Source organism: Periplaneta americana, chromosome 5, assembly GCF_040183065.1.
Source record: "Periplaneta americana isolate PAMFEO1 chromosome 5, P.americana_PAMFEO1_priV1, whole genome shotgun sequence".
Lineage (NCBI taxonomy): Eukaryota > Metazoa > Arthropoda > Insecta > Blattodea > Blattidae > Periplaneta > Periplaneta americana.
The window spans coordinates 41,161,952-41,179,539 of record NC_091121.1 but is presented as its reverse complement, the minus strand read 5'-3'; the positions used below and the strand labels follow the sequence as shown (position 1 = coordinate 41,179,539).

The 17,588-nt window shown below is 34.8% G+C and overlaps 1 protein-coding gene across 3 annotated transcripts in view; it reads right to left on the bottom strand.

The window, feature by feature from the left end:
- LOC138699536 (store-operated calcium entry regulator STIMATE-like) overlaps positions 1-17,588 on the bottom strand; it is a 45,024-nt gene that overhangs the window by 10,685 nt on the left and 16,751 nt on the right. For all 3 annotated transcript variants that reach the window (XM_069825506.1, XM_069825507.1, XM_069825505.1), the window contains exon 6: positions 1-17,588. This exon is cut by the window's left edge and continues 10,685 nt beyond it. In XM_069825506.1, the coding sequence (XP_069681607.1) occupies positions 17,364-17,588 (225 nt within the window). In that variant the 3' untranslated portion in view covers positions 1-17,363.

Sequence of the window (17,588 nt, the reverse complement as noted above, 5' to 3'; positions counted from 1 at the left end):
TTCTGAGCTCCCTTTATTTATTTTACAATTAATATTGGGAACATCAGATAAGCTCTGTGATTAACTATTAATTATATATACAATTTATTTGTCTGTTTCTAAACTTATCTATTTATTTATACCTTTATTTACCCTGTTTAATATAATCTTGACTAGCTTACATCCTTTAATGAGACCTTTTCCATCTTGCAAAAATAAAACACTAGTATTTTCACCATATCCTATATAATTTTTTTTATCAAGTTTACTGTTAATCCCCATTTGTCATATTCTTCTAACGATTTTCTAATCATAAATTCTGTATCTTCATATTCTAGTGCTATTACTACTTTCATCATTCCTTTCATTCATAGTTTTCTGCTCAAAGGCAGGTCTTTCACTGCAAACCCAGCATTCTCCAATCTTTCCTATTTTCTGCCTTCCTCTCAGCCTCCGCATATGACCCATATATCTCAATGTCGTCTATCATCTGATATCTTCTTCTGCCTTGGACTCTTCTCCCTTCCAGTGCATCCTTCAGTAGGCAGTTTCTTCTCAGTCAGTGACCCAACCAATTCTTTTTTTTATCTTCCTGATCAGTTTCAGCATCATTATTTCTTCACCAACTCTTTCCAACATATCTTCATTTCTTATTCTGTCTATCCATTTCACACGCTTCATCCTTCTCCATATCCACATTTCAAATGCTTCTCTTCGCTTCGTTGTAATGTCCATGTTTCTGCTCCTTACAATGCCACACTCCACACAAAGCACTTCACTAGTATCTTCCTTAGTTTCTTTTCCAGAGGTCCGCAGATGATCCTTTTTCTATTAAAAGCTTTGTCATTGCTAGCCCCCTTTTGACTTCCTGGCAGCAACTCATGTTACTGATTACAGCAACCCAAAGTATTTGAAGCTGTCCACTTATTCTACTGTCTCATTTAGAATTCGCATGTTTACCTTTTTTATTTTTCTTCTGATAACCATGGTCTTCGTCTTGTTTGCATTTATCTTCATCCCATACTGCTCACAACTGTCATTTAGCTCCAGTAGCACATTCCTTGGTATCATTTCCTCTTCTGCTAACAGTGCCATATCATCAGCAAATCTTATGCACATTATTCTTCTTCCTCCTACTATCATCCCACCCATATGCAAACAATAATGTGTATAAGATTTCTTCAACAGTACTCCCATTTTAGAATATTTTTTCTTTCATGGTTCTACACCCCTTTTGTATTATAAAGTAGAGGTGAATGGGCAAGTTTCTGGTTACTTTTGATCAGGTGGTGTACCAACCTCTGAGACATATAAAACAATTTGATTATTCCTTCCTGAGAAAATCTTACTACTAAACAGAAACGAATTTCTGTAAGTCCCTCCAGGTGAACGATTTGATAATGCCAATAGAAAGGCCTGATCCACCTCCTTCACCATCATTTCTCATACACTGTCATAACATCTACTGTGACAGGCCTGTCATCTGTCCGTGGAGGGATCATCTCTCGAAAACGTGCCTTCTGTGAAAATGACGGAGAACCACGCCACTGTAAAGAAATTAGTAGACACAAAAAATTACAACCTGCTCTTATGATCACTGTCTAAATCTGAATCCTCCTGCTTCTTACCTTGAGAATAATTGGTGTTTTGTCTGTAATCAGTGTTGCGAACCCTGGGATTTATCCCTAGTTCTAGAAAATGTTAGCGTCTTCTGGGTATACAGAGATAATTTATGCTAAATTCATTGTTTCTAGGGATTAATTGATTTTCCTCTTAAATTAAATCTTTTCTTTCATTTTATCTCCTATTTTAATTTTTATATATATTGTGACAGCCAGGAATCGATCACGCGTCCCACGGGGGGCAGGGCGCGAGGGAGCGCAGGAGGTGTGGTGAAAGGGTAAGGAGGCTGCAGCCGCGCAGGTCTGGAGGGGACGGACGTAAGGGGAACATCTGCATGCCGAGAGGTGGGAGAAAACTGACAGCGATGGATGTGAAGGAAGACTGGCCGGCGCGAAGCAAGAGGGGAAGCTAGAAGTTTCGAAAAGTTACATGAGCCGATTGGTAATGAAACGTCTAGAAATCGAAAAGACGAGAGCGTGTAATTTAGTAATAAATAGAGGACGCGAAGAGAAGCGAGTTCAGTTTTTGGACAGCAAGCCAGTCAGTCTTGTGTAGCAGCAGTGAAGCCAGCTTCGAGATCGGAGTTCGACTTGAGTGTGTCCGCAACTGTGGGAGCTTCCTGGCGAGTGCGGCGTATCCGGAGATCGCCAATTATATCAATTATTTGAAATTCTATTTTGAATTTAGGGATTTTTTTATTGGAATCTAGGGAAAAAAAGTACGAGGGATTTTAGTCTAAAGAGGTTGGAAACACTGTCTATAGTCTATGTAAGGTCTATGTTTTATGGAATGGATATCGCAATTCTTCACTAATAGCGAGTGAAAAAAAGACATAAATTGTTGTGACTGAGTGTTTGTTCTTATGGATGTTAGATCAGTTTATATTCAGGTATATAGTTTTTTCTTTTTCTGTGAATTATTTCAATTTGTTAAGTTATCCATATATGTTCCTAGTTGGTGAAGTGTTTTGTTTTTTCGGGCAAATCGCAATATAGCGAACGTAGAAGCTCTGCCCATGACCCCTTCCACTTTTCCCCTACTAGCTCAACAGACACTCTACGTGATGGGCGAGTGTTGTGTAGAATGCACATTTCATGTGGATGGGGATAACTTCTCCTACTGGCGTTCGCTATATTGCGATTTATCCGTTTTTTCAATAGTGAGAACATGGATCTGGATAATATAGACTTGAGAAAAGTCGACAGTAGCCCTCTCCCCCGTCATAGATTCCAACCAATCTGAGCCTCAAAAAGAAAGACCAATTGATATTCCTCCAGCAGAATATTCGAGTTGGCATTTGGAGCCATATGGGAAATAACAAGAACACAGGCAATCTTCATCCTATGAAGCTAGGAAAGCAGCTTTATCAGACCAGAGAGTTTCAAATCAACCAAATGCAGAAAGTTAATAGGAATAATTGGCAACTGAGGCAAATAAATTTCTCAAATCACGATATATTGAAAACCTTGGATATTAAGGCAGTGATCCCATGGCTGTATGTTCAGGTTATTGGAGTAATTCGAGGCATTCCCGTGGAGATTTCTAATGAAGACATTACTTGTCATGGAAAAACTATAGAAGGGTTCAAAATTATTCAGGCCTATCGATTTTACAGAATCGGACACGGTGAAATACGTCCCTACACAAACGGTTAAAATGACGTTCGTGGCACAACAGTTACCTACTAAAGTATTTGTCTTTTATACTTCTTCTAATGTAGAGTTATATACCCCACCTATTAGTCAGTGTATACAATGTTTCAAATTTGGTCATTGGGCTAAATATTGCCCGAACCCCAACCAACATGTGACAATTGTGTAGGATTCCCATTCATCCCATTTTTCCCCGTGACAGTCCCATTTTCTGATCCTATGTCCCGGTGTCCCAACTTTTTTTAAAATGTTCTGCTTTTGAATAGCCTTCTTACAAAAAAAGGATTACGAAAGTTGTTCTCTTTTCAATAAGTAGAGCTCCTGGTGACTCATTCATAAAACATATTTTAGACTTTCACTTGTTCAGCTTCGTGCGACATTTTCGGACTGCCCTGAAGAACAGATTTTGGCAATGGAGCCCATAAGTAGCTTCAAAATTAATGTTTTGCATCTATGACACGGTGAGAAAATTAGAAAACCTAGCACCACCAACATTCTTACAGTTCATTATTTCCTTCAAAAGCCATTTGATGAAAATACAGGTATGACTACCTTACATGTGCATAAATACAGTTTTATTGAGAACTGAAGTGCTGACAGACGAACTGTTAATTCTTATCCCTTTTCACAACGAAAATCGGTATCTCTGATTAATTCCACGAAATGTAATTTCTAATCCTAACAATTGTATTGCATCAGGCACTTGATTCCTGTCCTCAGGACAGTAGCATGGTCCTCTGAAGTTCACAATATTCCATCAGTTGAATTTAATATTTTATCAAATTGAAATGGCAGTTTCTCTAAAGTTCGTCCTCTTATTCCTTTAAATTCTGGGTATTCAGTACCTACTGTAAGAGTGAAATAACATATGTTTATGAAATATACTTTACCTCCACGTCACACTTGGATTATTATAAATAGTATCCACTTCTATATTATTCACTTACATTTTAAAAATTATTTTCATTACATAAATGATTCGAGTAGATTCAAGGGCAAGTTCTTAAAATTAAGGTCTCCAGTTTATCAACATACAGTAGTGTTCAGTTTGGTCACATTCTCAAGATTTGAATTTAAAAAATCTATAAAGTCAACACTATGACATAGTAAGTGACCTCTTATAACCTGTGCCAGACAGTACTGCATTATTTACTCCTCTCGAAATTAACCATACAGTCTTCAGTGCAACATTATGTTAAAATCTATGTACTTCACATGACAATACATTCGCTTTCTGTATTTATACAATCTGTACATATCTGTTATTAAGTCTGTATCATTGTTCATTGTTCTTGATATAAGAAAGAACACCACCAAGTACAATACTCAAATGGGAAAGAATAAACGGTTCAGCTCATATTAATGAGAAAAAATGAAATAGTAAATTACAGCTGCAAGATGGGAAAATGTAAAACTCAGAAAATATTAACAGCAATACTCTAAAGGAACCAGGACTTTCCAACAATAAGTAATATTAACCTTTCATTAAGATTGAATTTTCATATTTAAGTTCACAATGCCTACAAAAATATCAATAAATAATATTTTGCATTGTAAATGACCTTGTAAGTAAGATCAATGTGTCATTATCGCATCTTTGAACTCCTAATCCTTTATTATTAATTCCCATTTCTCTGCATTGTTGGTGATGTGATGACAAGAGATGTCATATTTTCCTGAATACACATATACAAACACAGGGTGTTTCACAACACGTGGGACTCAGGAATGAAGGATGATAAAAAAAGTTAATATAAACTCATACACAAGTTGCTTTCATTTCAAATTATAATTATGTTCCAGCAATTCTTTCAATGAATTCAGTTACCAACTATGATTATTCAACTGATGACAAACAGCGTCATTAAAAATGGACCAATAATGTTCTTAATATATATAAATTATTTAGACTTCCATTCCACTCATACAAAATTAACTTTTTTTTTTTGCTGATGACAATAGTATTTTCATGACTGGAGAAAATAAAAATAATACTGAATTCAACATAAAATATATGATGGATAAATCAGTTAAGTTCAGGATAATGATATGAGCCTTGAAATTGGTAAAAGAATCTTCCTCGCTAATAGATGCTACTATGGTCTCATGAGACATATTAGATCTAAAATATTAACCCCCCAAAGCAAAATTAGGATATATAAAACTTTGATAAGACCAGTCCTCACTTATGCCTCAGAAGCCTGGACATTGACAAAAAAGGATATACATAGATTAAACATTTTTGAACGGAAGGTTTTAAGGTCGATCTTTGCGCCAGTCAATGTAGATAATGATTGGAGAGCCCGGTATAATCATGAATTATATGAACTATTCAGCGAACCCAATATAACATCATTTATAAAAATGGAACGCCTGAGATGGGCTGGTCATATAATGAGATTAGAGGACTTGAGACCAGCCATCAGAGTCCTCTGATATGAACCAGGGAAAGTAGATGAAGAGGAAGACCAAAGGTCAGATGGGAGGATGGCATCAGGGAGGATGCCAGAACTATTGGAGTTAAAAACTGGATGAGTGTTGCTAGAAATAGGGATGAATGGCAGAAACTCCTATGGACAGCCAGGACCCATGATGGGTTGTCGAGCTAAGGATGATGATGAAATTAGTTAAGTGGTACAAAACAAATAGTCTAATAGTAAACAAAGACAAAAACTGTAGCAATCTCTTTTCAATTGCCTCAAAACAAAAATATAAATCAATATAGCATCATTTACCAGGATACAACAATAGAATACATACATGAAACTAAATTCCTGAATGTTTGGGTAGATCAACATTTAAATTGGCAAAAACATATAGAACTATTGGCCCAAAAAAAAAAAAAAATTAAATATGTTTTGCTTCACGTTCAGTAACTAAAATACAGGTCTAAATTCTGCTCAATCTCTCTATTATGTCTGCTTTCATTCCCTCATGATATTCTGGGGGAACTCAACCAAAATTACAGAAGAGGACTTTGAGAATAATCCATTTTGAATCTTGCGTACACCACTTTTAACACTTGAATATAATTAATTGATGAACTAGTGGACTTACTCGTGTTAAATATATAATATTTGTCCGGCTTACAGCTGTTTCAGTGCTATGCGCACCATCATCAGAGCCTACTAGATCGCGGCGTCATCTCGAACTTCTCTGCCTGTTAAGAGGGTGTGTTTTATATCAACTACAGACAGGCACCAGCACACAAACTAGCCACACACATGGACAAAATCATCAGAAACAACATAAAATTCATAAAGAACACTATAGACCTCGTCAACAAAACAAAACAAAACAACAACACATACCGCACTGTGCAACACTAGCATCATTCGATATCAACAACTTATACACTAATATACCAATACAGGACACATTACAGATACTAAAACAAATGCTCACAGATAACAACACATCACAAGAATAATAGTTGCGACAAGTTCTACATAGGACAGACAGGCAGATCATTCCAAACACACTACAAAGAACACATTAAAGCTATAACCGGAGGACACAATATATCTACATGCGCCGATCACATAACCAATACTAACCATACATACAATAACATAAATACGGACATGGAAATCCTACACACACAACCCAAGAACCAAAAACTCAACACACTAGAACAATATGAAATATACAAACACACTAAAACACACCCCGATCAAATCCTCAACACACAGATCAATTTCAGTACACACACACTATTCGACTCCACACTTCAACACCTTCCAACAATAAAACACACCCTCTTAACAGGCAGAGAAGTTCGAGATGACGTCGTGATCTAGCAGGCTCTGATGATGGTGCGCGTAGCACTGAAACAGCTGTAAGCCGGACAAATATTACATATTTAACACGAGTAAGTCCACTAGTTCATCAATTAATTACTTTGAGAATACTTATGAAAGCAAGCAGTTACAGGCAAATTTAAAAAAAATTACATATTCTACCACTTTCTTGTGTTTACATCTTAGAGACCCTTGTCTACATAAAAACAAACCTGTCTGGCTTCCAGAAAAATTCTAGAATACATTCATACAACACAAAAAACAAAAAAACGACCTGTTCTCTTTCTCACATAAAACTTTACTGTATGAAAAAAGTTTTACATGTACTGGCTTCAAATTGCAGTTATTCGAAATTTACAGCAAAAATGTTATTATTCATTACAGGAGTATTTAAATGAACACTAAATTCAGGGGTGGTGTTCCTGCATGTTGCACGTCATTGTCTGGAGTATGAAGAATTCCGTCGTTAGAATTTACACCCCTATCTATGACTACAGGACGCAATAAGCGGACATGAATTATTACTTTCAGTTATCATGTAAAATACCAATATATGTATAGTTCACTGTAAATAGTTATGATTCTCAGTCATTGTTATTCAATGTAATATGGACTCGGTTAAGAGAGAAGTTTTATATGATATTCTTATTAAATTTGGTATTCCAAAGAAACTAGTTCGATTAATTAAAATGTGTCTCAGTGAAACGTACAGCAGAGTTCGTATAGGTGAGTTTCTGTCAGATGCATTTCCAATTCACTGTGGGCTAAAGCAAGGAGATGCACTATCACCTTTACTTTTTAACTTTGCTCTAGAGTATGCCATTAGGAAAGTCCAAGATAACAGTGAGGGTTTGGAATTGAATGGGTTACATCAGCTGCTTGTCTATGCGGATGACGTGAATATGTTAGGAGAAAATCCACAACGATTAGGGAAAACACGGGAATTTTACTGGAAGCAAGTAAAGAAATAGGTTTGGAAGTAAATCCCGAAAAGACAAAATATATGATGTCTCGTGACGAGAATATTGTACGAAATTGAAATATAAAAATTGGAAATTTGTCTTTTGAAGAGGTGGAGAAGTTCAAATATCTTGGAGCAACAGTAACAAATATGAATGATACTCTGGAGGAAATTAAACACAGAATAAATATGGGAAATGCCTGTTATTATTCGGTTGAGAAGCTTTTATCATCCAGTCTGCTGTCAAAAAAATCTGAAAGTTAGAATTCATAAAACAGTTATATTACCAGCTGTTCTGTATGGTTGTGAAACTTGAACTCTCACTTTGAGAGAGGAACATAGGTAAAGCGTGTTTGAGAATAAGGTTCGTAGGAAAATATTAGGAGCTAAAAGGGATGAAGTTACAGGAGAACGGAGGAAGTTACACAACACAGAACTGCACGCATTGTATTCTTCACCTGACATAATTAGGAACATTAAATCCAGACGTTTGAGATGGGCAGGGCATATAGCACGTATGGGCGAATCCAGAAATGCATATAGTGTGTTAGATGGAAGGCCGGAGGGAAATTGACCTTTGGGGAGGCCGAGACGTAGATGGGAAGATATTAAAATGGATTTGAGGGAGGTGAAGAAGGGATTAATCTTGCTCAGGATAGGGACCAATGGCGGGCTTATGTGAGGGCGGCAATGAATCTTCAGGTTCCTTAAAAGCCAGTAAGTAGTAGTAGTAGTAGTAGTAGTAGTAGTAGTAGTAGTAGTAGTAGTAGTAGTTATTGTGTATAGTTTTAATGTAGTGTTACTAAATTTTAATTGTAAGATTTTATGTAGCTTTAAGACTTTGACAGTGTCAGAAACTTACATACAAGTCTATTAACAACTAATGCATGAATGTGAATATCAAGAAATGAGTTGAGTTGATATTAATTATGTGTACTTGTATGAAACAAATTTACTGCTTTAACAAGATTGGTTCAATCATAAATGGTAATAATTCAATAAGAGGATGAAACAAAACAGAGAATTACTCTAGGCAAATTATTCTCCAAACATGAGAAAATGAAAACTGCTTAGCAGTGATAGACTAGCTGTAACTTATGGTCACAAAACATAGGTATTTAAAGGAGCTACACAACAAAAATTATTGTATTTAAAAGGACAATATTATGAATATCTGGATCCACTAAAGAAATAAATGGCACCTGCAGAATATTTCGAAATAAAAACATGATAAACTTTATCAAGTTCCAAGACTAAAGGCTCGTATCCGCTATTAAACATTTAACAACAACATGTTAAATGTTAAATTGTTTACCGTTAACATCCTAACATGTTGATTGAACATTTTAATGCTAATTTCATTTAACACTTTGTCCACACTGTTAAACATGTTAAACTTGACTTTCTTTGCGTAGTGCACCATAAACAGTCTATGAGATTTTAATATAGATAGTGTTTTATTTTCAAACCTTGGAGAATGGACTCAGATGATGATATGACTTTTGTAATTGCCTCTATTGCTTGTTACAAGGCTTTGAAAAGGAAGAAAATGAGAATGTGGATGTGGCAAAATCTTAGTAAAAGACACTATGCAGGATACATTCTAAATGAACTTGAAGTTGAATACAGTATCAATTAGGATTCAAAAACTTGCTGAGAATGTCAGAACACGATTTTAATATAGTGCTGCAAAAATACTTCCTGTTACATCAAAGAAATACACAATTTAAGAGCAGCCATTTCATCTCAATTAAAAACATTACAGCACGATTGACTGACCATCATAGGACCTACGACATGATAGATGTTAAAGGAGCAGGTAATATCGTATAATTATTCTTTCCGAAGTTTTACAAACGTTAACATACATTACCAAATACGATCATTACTGACGTGAACATAGCATTAACGTTTAGCGTATGATGAGAGTGCGAAAACTCTCTATTGCATTCTCGAGAACAGTTAAATAATAATTCCAGTTCTCTAAAACAGTCGGCCTTCTTAGTTTTGCCCGTGTATTCTTTTGCAGACACATCCCACAAACAAGGCCTTTCCATCAGTGCATTAATTTTATTCTAATGTATTTTCTTTCGTCCACTCCATTACTTCGAACAAATTACAGCCAACACAAAGGACCAATGATAGTATAAAAACGATCAAGATACACGCCACAAAATCGGAACTTATAGTTGTTGCTATGGAAACTGTACGAACTTTGCCGAACAGTACCGATGCTGCACGAGCAAATGAATTGACTTGACATGTTTTCCATTTCTGCTGGAAAACACGCCAACATGTTAAAAGTGTTAAATTCAACATACTTAGTTAACATGTTAAGTCAATGGAGACTTGAAATGTCCATATACATGTTAAATTCAACATGTTGTTGTTAAATGTTTAATAGTGGAGATGCGCCTTAAGATGGTTTGGCCATACAATGCCAGAATGAAGGATAGTTAAGAAGATTTACAAATGGATACATAACGACAAGGGAGATCGAAAGAGATGGAGGGCGACATAATAAATGACCTAAGGACATGAAAGTTAAGAGCTGAATGAAGGACAGAGAAATGGAAGGATACTGTTGGGAAGACCAAAACTTTTAGCTCAAAAAGGAAGATAAAGAAGGATAGAGTTTGTGTAAGATCTTGCTATTTGTTATGGCGACTCAGTCTATGAGTCATTTCAATTAATTTTGATGTTATATAAACCATTGCTTACGTTACTATCATTGCTAGAAATAGACGAAAAAAAAATATATATTCTACATATCTGCTCTTTCCACTACAAGCATATTAATTTCGATTAATAGTATTGGTCATCTTTCAGTAAATGTGCTGGAGATCAATTTTGTTCACCTGTGTTTCTCATGGGATGAAGTTGTAACACATGGACTCATTTTTTTAATGTTCATATAAATATACTGGATTTCTCAGCTTTCATGTTATTATCAAAGAGACGCACTATTGCAGTTTACTGCCAACTCTGCAACATGGAGAAAGACTTTTCTTGTAAGGAAACATATTGTTGCTAGAACATAAAAGCAAATATAACTTGAATTGAAGCAATATCAGACATAGTTTTGTATCAATTTTTAAAATTGTTTTAGTCTGAATCCATCCCTTGTAATGGAGCTAACATATTATGAAACATCCTGTATATAACAACGTAAGTTCTGTGGTGACCATTACAACCTATGCAAAAAAATGTTCAGTAGCATGGATAAAAGTTACTCTTTTATGCAGTACCGACCAAAAGTAGAAGTTTTAGTTGCAAAATTTGCTTTGGCAGCATTCTGACAAATTTTAATTAATTAAAAATGTCATAAATTTTATTATATAATTTGAGTATTTTGTATTAATACATATATGTAATAAATCACTGTCAAATTTACTCTTTATAGTCATGTGCTACACGTAAAAAATATAGGCTATTCATTAATTCTACCTGTACAAAAATCAAATAATTTTTATTTACCAGTATTATTACTTTGAAATTAAACTCTGAGAATTTTAAACATTTGTGGCACCTAACCATCAAAAGAAAAAACACTGATGCTACTGTTCCTTTGGTCGGTCCTGAGTCCATGCTTTATTGGTTGTTATATTATAGTAGGTTTTTCCCGTCATATCTATGAGAATTCTTTACTTACTTTTACTATCACAATTACACAATCCATAAAAATCTGTACTATATTTACCTTAGCAAACACAGATCACATTATTGTCTGAAAGTTCTGAAAATACATGAAAAATCGTGACGAGAAACAGAGTTCCATATTAATAACATTGTGAATTCTTTAGAAAAATGCCATTTCTGTTAGCTGTCATATTTCTGTAAATAAATGACAAGTATGGAACACAAATTTAGTAAAAATAAAAAATCCAGCATCAGCTTCTATGGCAACGCAATGTATGAATATTGACGTAAAATAACAACAAAGCAGGAAGGCTAATCATTAAAATGAATGTTAATGGCTGCAACACCAACCAAATCTTGGGCATTTCAAAACAACTCGTTAAATTAGAAAATGTGAAAAATGATAGCAGAATATCTAAAAAGTTTCCAGAACACAGAAATGTCAACAAACACTGAAAAGCAAACTAAGAATTAATATTACTTAGGCAGTGATCAGTGTTAGTGGGGCAGATGAATGGTAAATACATGACGCATCAGAATGTCAAACACAAACAAATGAATGTAGTAGAGTATATAATGCAACCAAATCGCTCCAAAAACTTGGTGGGGAACAGAGGGAGAAGAGACATTTAAAAATTGTAAAGAGGCGATAAATGGGTACAATTTTTTTTCTCATGTTTTACAATGTCTACACATATTTGTAAATACGGAATTGTAAGTGAAGTCTTGTAACAGATGTTTCACATTTGATTAAAACTCAATGCGAAATTCTGCAGGAATAAATACACAAGTTTAGGCCAAAAAATTAATGAAGAAAAAGAGTCTGTTATGTTTCATTTTTTAAAAATATATGTAACATAATGATAAATAAAATAATACTAGCGCTACATAATTGAAAAAAGAAAAAGAAAAGAATCAAGCCCCTTTCCTGAAAACACACCAGAGGATGCTCGTGTATGTTTTAATGAGCACCAAATTAATTCATTAAGTAATGAAACAATTCTAACAAAACTGTAAAGGTAAAAAGGTAAAGGTATCCCCGTAACATGCCATGAAGGCACTTGGGGGGGGCATGGAGGTAGAGCCCCATGCTTTCCATGACCTCGGCACTAGAATGAGGTGGTGTGGTCGGCACCACGCTCTGACCGCCTTTTACCCCCAGGAAAGACCCGGTACTCAATTTTATAGAAGGCTGAGTGAACCTTGGGGCCGTTCTGAAAGTTTGGCAACGAGAAAAAATCCTGTCACCACCGGGGATCGAACCCCGGACCTTTCAGTCTGTAGCCAGCTGCTCTACCAACTGAGCTACCCGGCCGCCCAAACTGTACAAAACTGTACCATAAATTATAAGTTACATACAAGTTTGGCTAATTCAATTAAAAAATTAAACACTAGAAAGATAGTAAAAACAAACTCCTCTTTCTCATAGAAAGTTGGAGATCCAAAATCTTTGTTTCTTCATATTGCATTAGCCAAAATTCGTGAAGTTTGGTATTAATTAATATCATGTTATGCTATAGAAATAACATTAAATCAAACCAGTGTTATCCTATAAAATTAAAATTAAATTTGTTTCAGTTCAAGATCTATTATTATAGCATTATTTGATTGAATATCTTTAATATTTATAGGATTTGTATTTTTTATTTCTTCTTTGGTTATTTTGTATAGTGATGATTATATGGATGGGAATATAAATATTAATTGTTTTATTTTGTTAGTTAGTACAACACACAGAGGGTCAAGGCTGATTAGCAGACTGCTGACTCACGTCTACATGCCTCAGTAAAGGTGAAAGGAGTAATACCCTCAATTATCTTAATATAAAACTAAGATATATATACTTCTTTGAAGGAAATGACAAGTTAATATTATCCATTTATCTTCTGTTACATAATAATTGCTTCAGCCAGACGACAGAACTATAAATATAAGTATATTAATTAGAGTTCACAAACAACCTGCAGTTCAAATCTGAATTGCTCGTCTATTAAGAAACTTAACATGTCTGGTTCAGGTAAATATAGTACTAATGTAACATATATTAAATAAATTCCATTTGATAAAGCAACAAAATGCACATTTGGTTCTTCCCTTAGGCACATCTGGAGGTGTCATAAATCTAATAACTGCAGAACAGTCAACCAAATCAGAAAAAAAATTTCAGTCCACATACCTATTAAAGTTGCCAACAAGTTCACTTTAAATAACACTAAGGGCTTAAATTTCCATATTTCAAAGTTATAAACAATAGCACATAATAATGATTACCTCGTTCATTTTCTCAAATTTCAGGAAAAATTTTACCACATTTTCGTAAGTTATTCTCAAAAGGCACAAGATGAGTTAATTTTATTCTACAGTCTTCGACTTAAATTGGGATTGAAATATCTGATAGAATTTTGAGTATATTTAGATTTTATTATATTTACAAACTAAAAACAGGAGTTGCATAACAACTTCACCAATAATGTTCTGTTAACAGTACTACTACAGTCTAGTACATACAGTCACGAAGCTCAATACGTAGGGAATATGCATCCAATGACAGTTGCTAGCCACTAGGATTGCTACTATCGCACAGTCTATTGTTCCTAGTACTCTCAGTTGCTAACCGCTTGGAGCATTGTATCACGAGAAATGCAAAAAATTACCTCAAGCTTCGTGACTGTATGTACTAGACTGTGGTACTATTATTTAAATGTTTAAATGACTAATTATAAATATTGGTTTAGGAAATTCAAACACGAACAAAGGGATCTTGAAAGTATTTTTAACTGCCAGATAAGAAAATAATATTGGCGTGCAGTAGTACATTAAACAAGAGGCAGGCAGATGAATGAAAGTATGGAGTGAAGATGGCACTAAAATATAAATTATGTGTAAAAGAAAAAATAAAACTATCTTAATTACACGTTACAATTCAATTTTCTGTTTTGTCACATACATGCTGAAACTTAGCTCTTCTACATAATTGTTCTTACAAGAACGAAATACAATGATACATTTTATTATTGGTAACATATTTTAATACTGTTAAATATTTTTAAAGAAAAATGTTGGCAACATTAAATAGCTAACCTCCTAATTTTAATAAGATTACAGATCTTCTTCACTGGACATATGTAAACAAGATACTTTCAACATAATTTATATCAAGAATATATAACCTTAAGATTATTGTTACTACATGACTCAATAAATTTCAACATGTCTTGCTGACAAGGAAGTCAAAATGGTCTGCAAGCATAGATGAAACTCGTTGAAATGTTATAAGAATTATACAGGGTGAGTCACAACTAACAACCCATACTTTAGGAATCAGTTCTATAGGCCACTTCGAGCACAAAAGTCATATGAACATGTGTTCCATTATCATTAGTCTGTATATTATTCGTAAAAATCCAAATGTCATACTGTGAATCAGGCTTTGCAATTGCTTGCATCACAATACAAACACTGTGTTTTAGTAACAAGTATTATTAGAAACAGGGTGTCCTCGATATAGTCTGAGTGAACTGAAAATCAAGAACAGAGTGATAAAGTGTCAATTGTGAATGAACTAGAGTAGAGTAATAGGAATTAAGTAAAACGATAGAGATAATGAAAATAGGTGAGGAGTATGGCGGGGGAGGCTAGCTAGGATAGCGAAGTATAATATGTAGAAAACTAGTGGAATCTGAAAATGAAATGTACACAAGAAACAGACATAATAACGAACTTATTGGACAATGGTATAGTACGTTTTAGTAAAAGGTAAAGGTAAAGGTATCCCCGTAACATGCCATGAAGGCACTTGGGGGGCATGGAGGTAGAGCACCATGCTTTCCATGACCTCGGCACTAGAATGAGGTGGTGTGGTCAGCACCACGCTCTGACCACCTTTTACCCCCGGGAAGGACCCGGTACTCAATTTTATAGGAGGCTGAGTGAACCTTGGGGCCGTTCTGAAAGTTTGGCAACGAGAAAAAAATCCTGTCACCACCTGGGATCGAACCCCGGACCTTCCAGTCCGTAGCCAGCTGCTCTACCAACTGAGCTCTGAGCTACCTGGCCGCCCAGTACGTTTTAGTATCAAGTATTATTGAAACAGTGTGTATACGATATAAGTTTACTGAAAATCAAGAACAGGGTCATAAAAGTGTAAATTTTGAATGATCTAAATTAAGTTGTTAGGATTTAAAGGAAGAATACTGATCAATATAAATGGGGTCGAAAGTCAAGTATAAGAGAGTCTACATAAGGTATATCTGTAACGAATGTAGTTGCGGCACCGGATACAAAAATTGTGAGTCCACATTACATGGTTGTAAATGCTGACATCAAATATATCATATCATACAAACACTGGAATGTAAACCAAAAAGAGGGTTGCACTGTGACATGAAATATGGGGAAGATAGGCCTGCCCATATTGTGTTCACTGCTGTGCTCATCAGAGACAGCCGTGATGAGGTACGGGTGCGCCATTCACATCCATGCAGCCAAGTACATTGAAAGTGTAATATTTAAAATCTGCTTCCAAACTGAGACATGTTTTATTTTATGAATAATATAGTATTTTGAATTAATATGTATGTATATTTTGAGTAATTCTCAGTTCTGCTCAAAACCACTGCTACTTTCGCAGAATTCAATCAGCTGTAACTCCTTAACGGTTGACAATCGGACCAATGTTCATGATATTTTATGCTCAAAAGAGCCTACAGAACTGAGTCCTAAAACGCAGGTCATTAGTCGTGAATCACCCTGTACAATTAAATTTTGTTTCTTTGAAATTAAGAACATACAAATTCCAATATTTATATATAAGTTCATACATTGTTCCAATTCTCTCATTAAGATTCCTCATTTTTGTCATTTATGTCTCAATTCACTTCAATTTACCATAACAAAAATTCTTACTTGCAAATGGAAGGATGTAAAACATGGACGAATATACAAAAACATATTTCATGGCAGGTTAAAGGAGGGAAAATATAAATTCTCATATCTGGAAAGGTACTGGAATACCAACACCGGAAGTGAGTATCAGCAATTTAATGATCAGGAAGTACGAAATTTTTAATTCTCTTCTCACTTTCTCATTAACTAACAATGAGGCAAATCTTAATTATTTTCTTAATACTCGTATAATCACACATTTAACTTCAAATCAGATATTTGTAAAATTACAGACTTATTTTTCATTCCTTTTACTTTCACAATGTTCACATCAGCAAAATTAAGATGACCTTTTTATTTTTATATTAATTCAGAAACCTATAAGACTATATCTAACAGCAAGGAAATACTGTTGTCATAAATAATAACAATAAATTATCAGTCATTTAAACTATTAATTTTTCAGGTATATACAATTATTACAGCCCTGAAAGTGAAATACTCATCCAAATACATGACTAAATATTGAGAACACAATTTCAAAATTCCGAAACATCATCAGCCTTGCTTGGAGAGTGCACATGAGTATTATTATTACTACTGTTCATGTAATCTGTAGCAGTGAACACTCTTCTCATATCAAACCATGTTAAAAAAATAGCTATTCCTATCAAAATGAACTTACACAAGTTTTATAAATATGTCACAATCCATTTTATAAAAAATTACAAATGGATGGAGTGTTGGAAATGAAGATATGATATTTCTATACAAAGATTTCACAAGTACAGTTTATAACGAGGCCTTTACAAAGGATACAAAACCCTATGTGATCATCACGCCCGGCAGTCTCTGCTGCAGACTTTCATTTGTTCCAAGCAACTCCTCGTCAGCAGACAGAAGAACATCAGACTCTGAGTCATCACGTTTCTCTCGTTTGATCTTCCGATAGCGAACCTTAACTCGCTGTAAGAGACTGGCATCTGCAGGCCGAACCTTACGACTGCTTTTCCTCATGAGGAAGTTGTCGGTGACCCAGAACATGAGCGC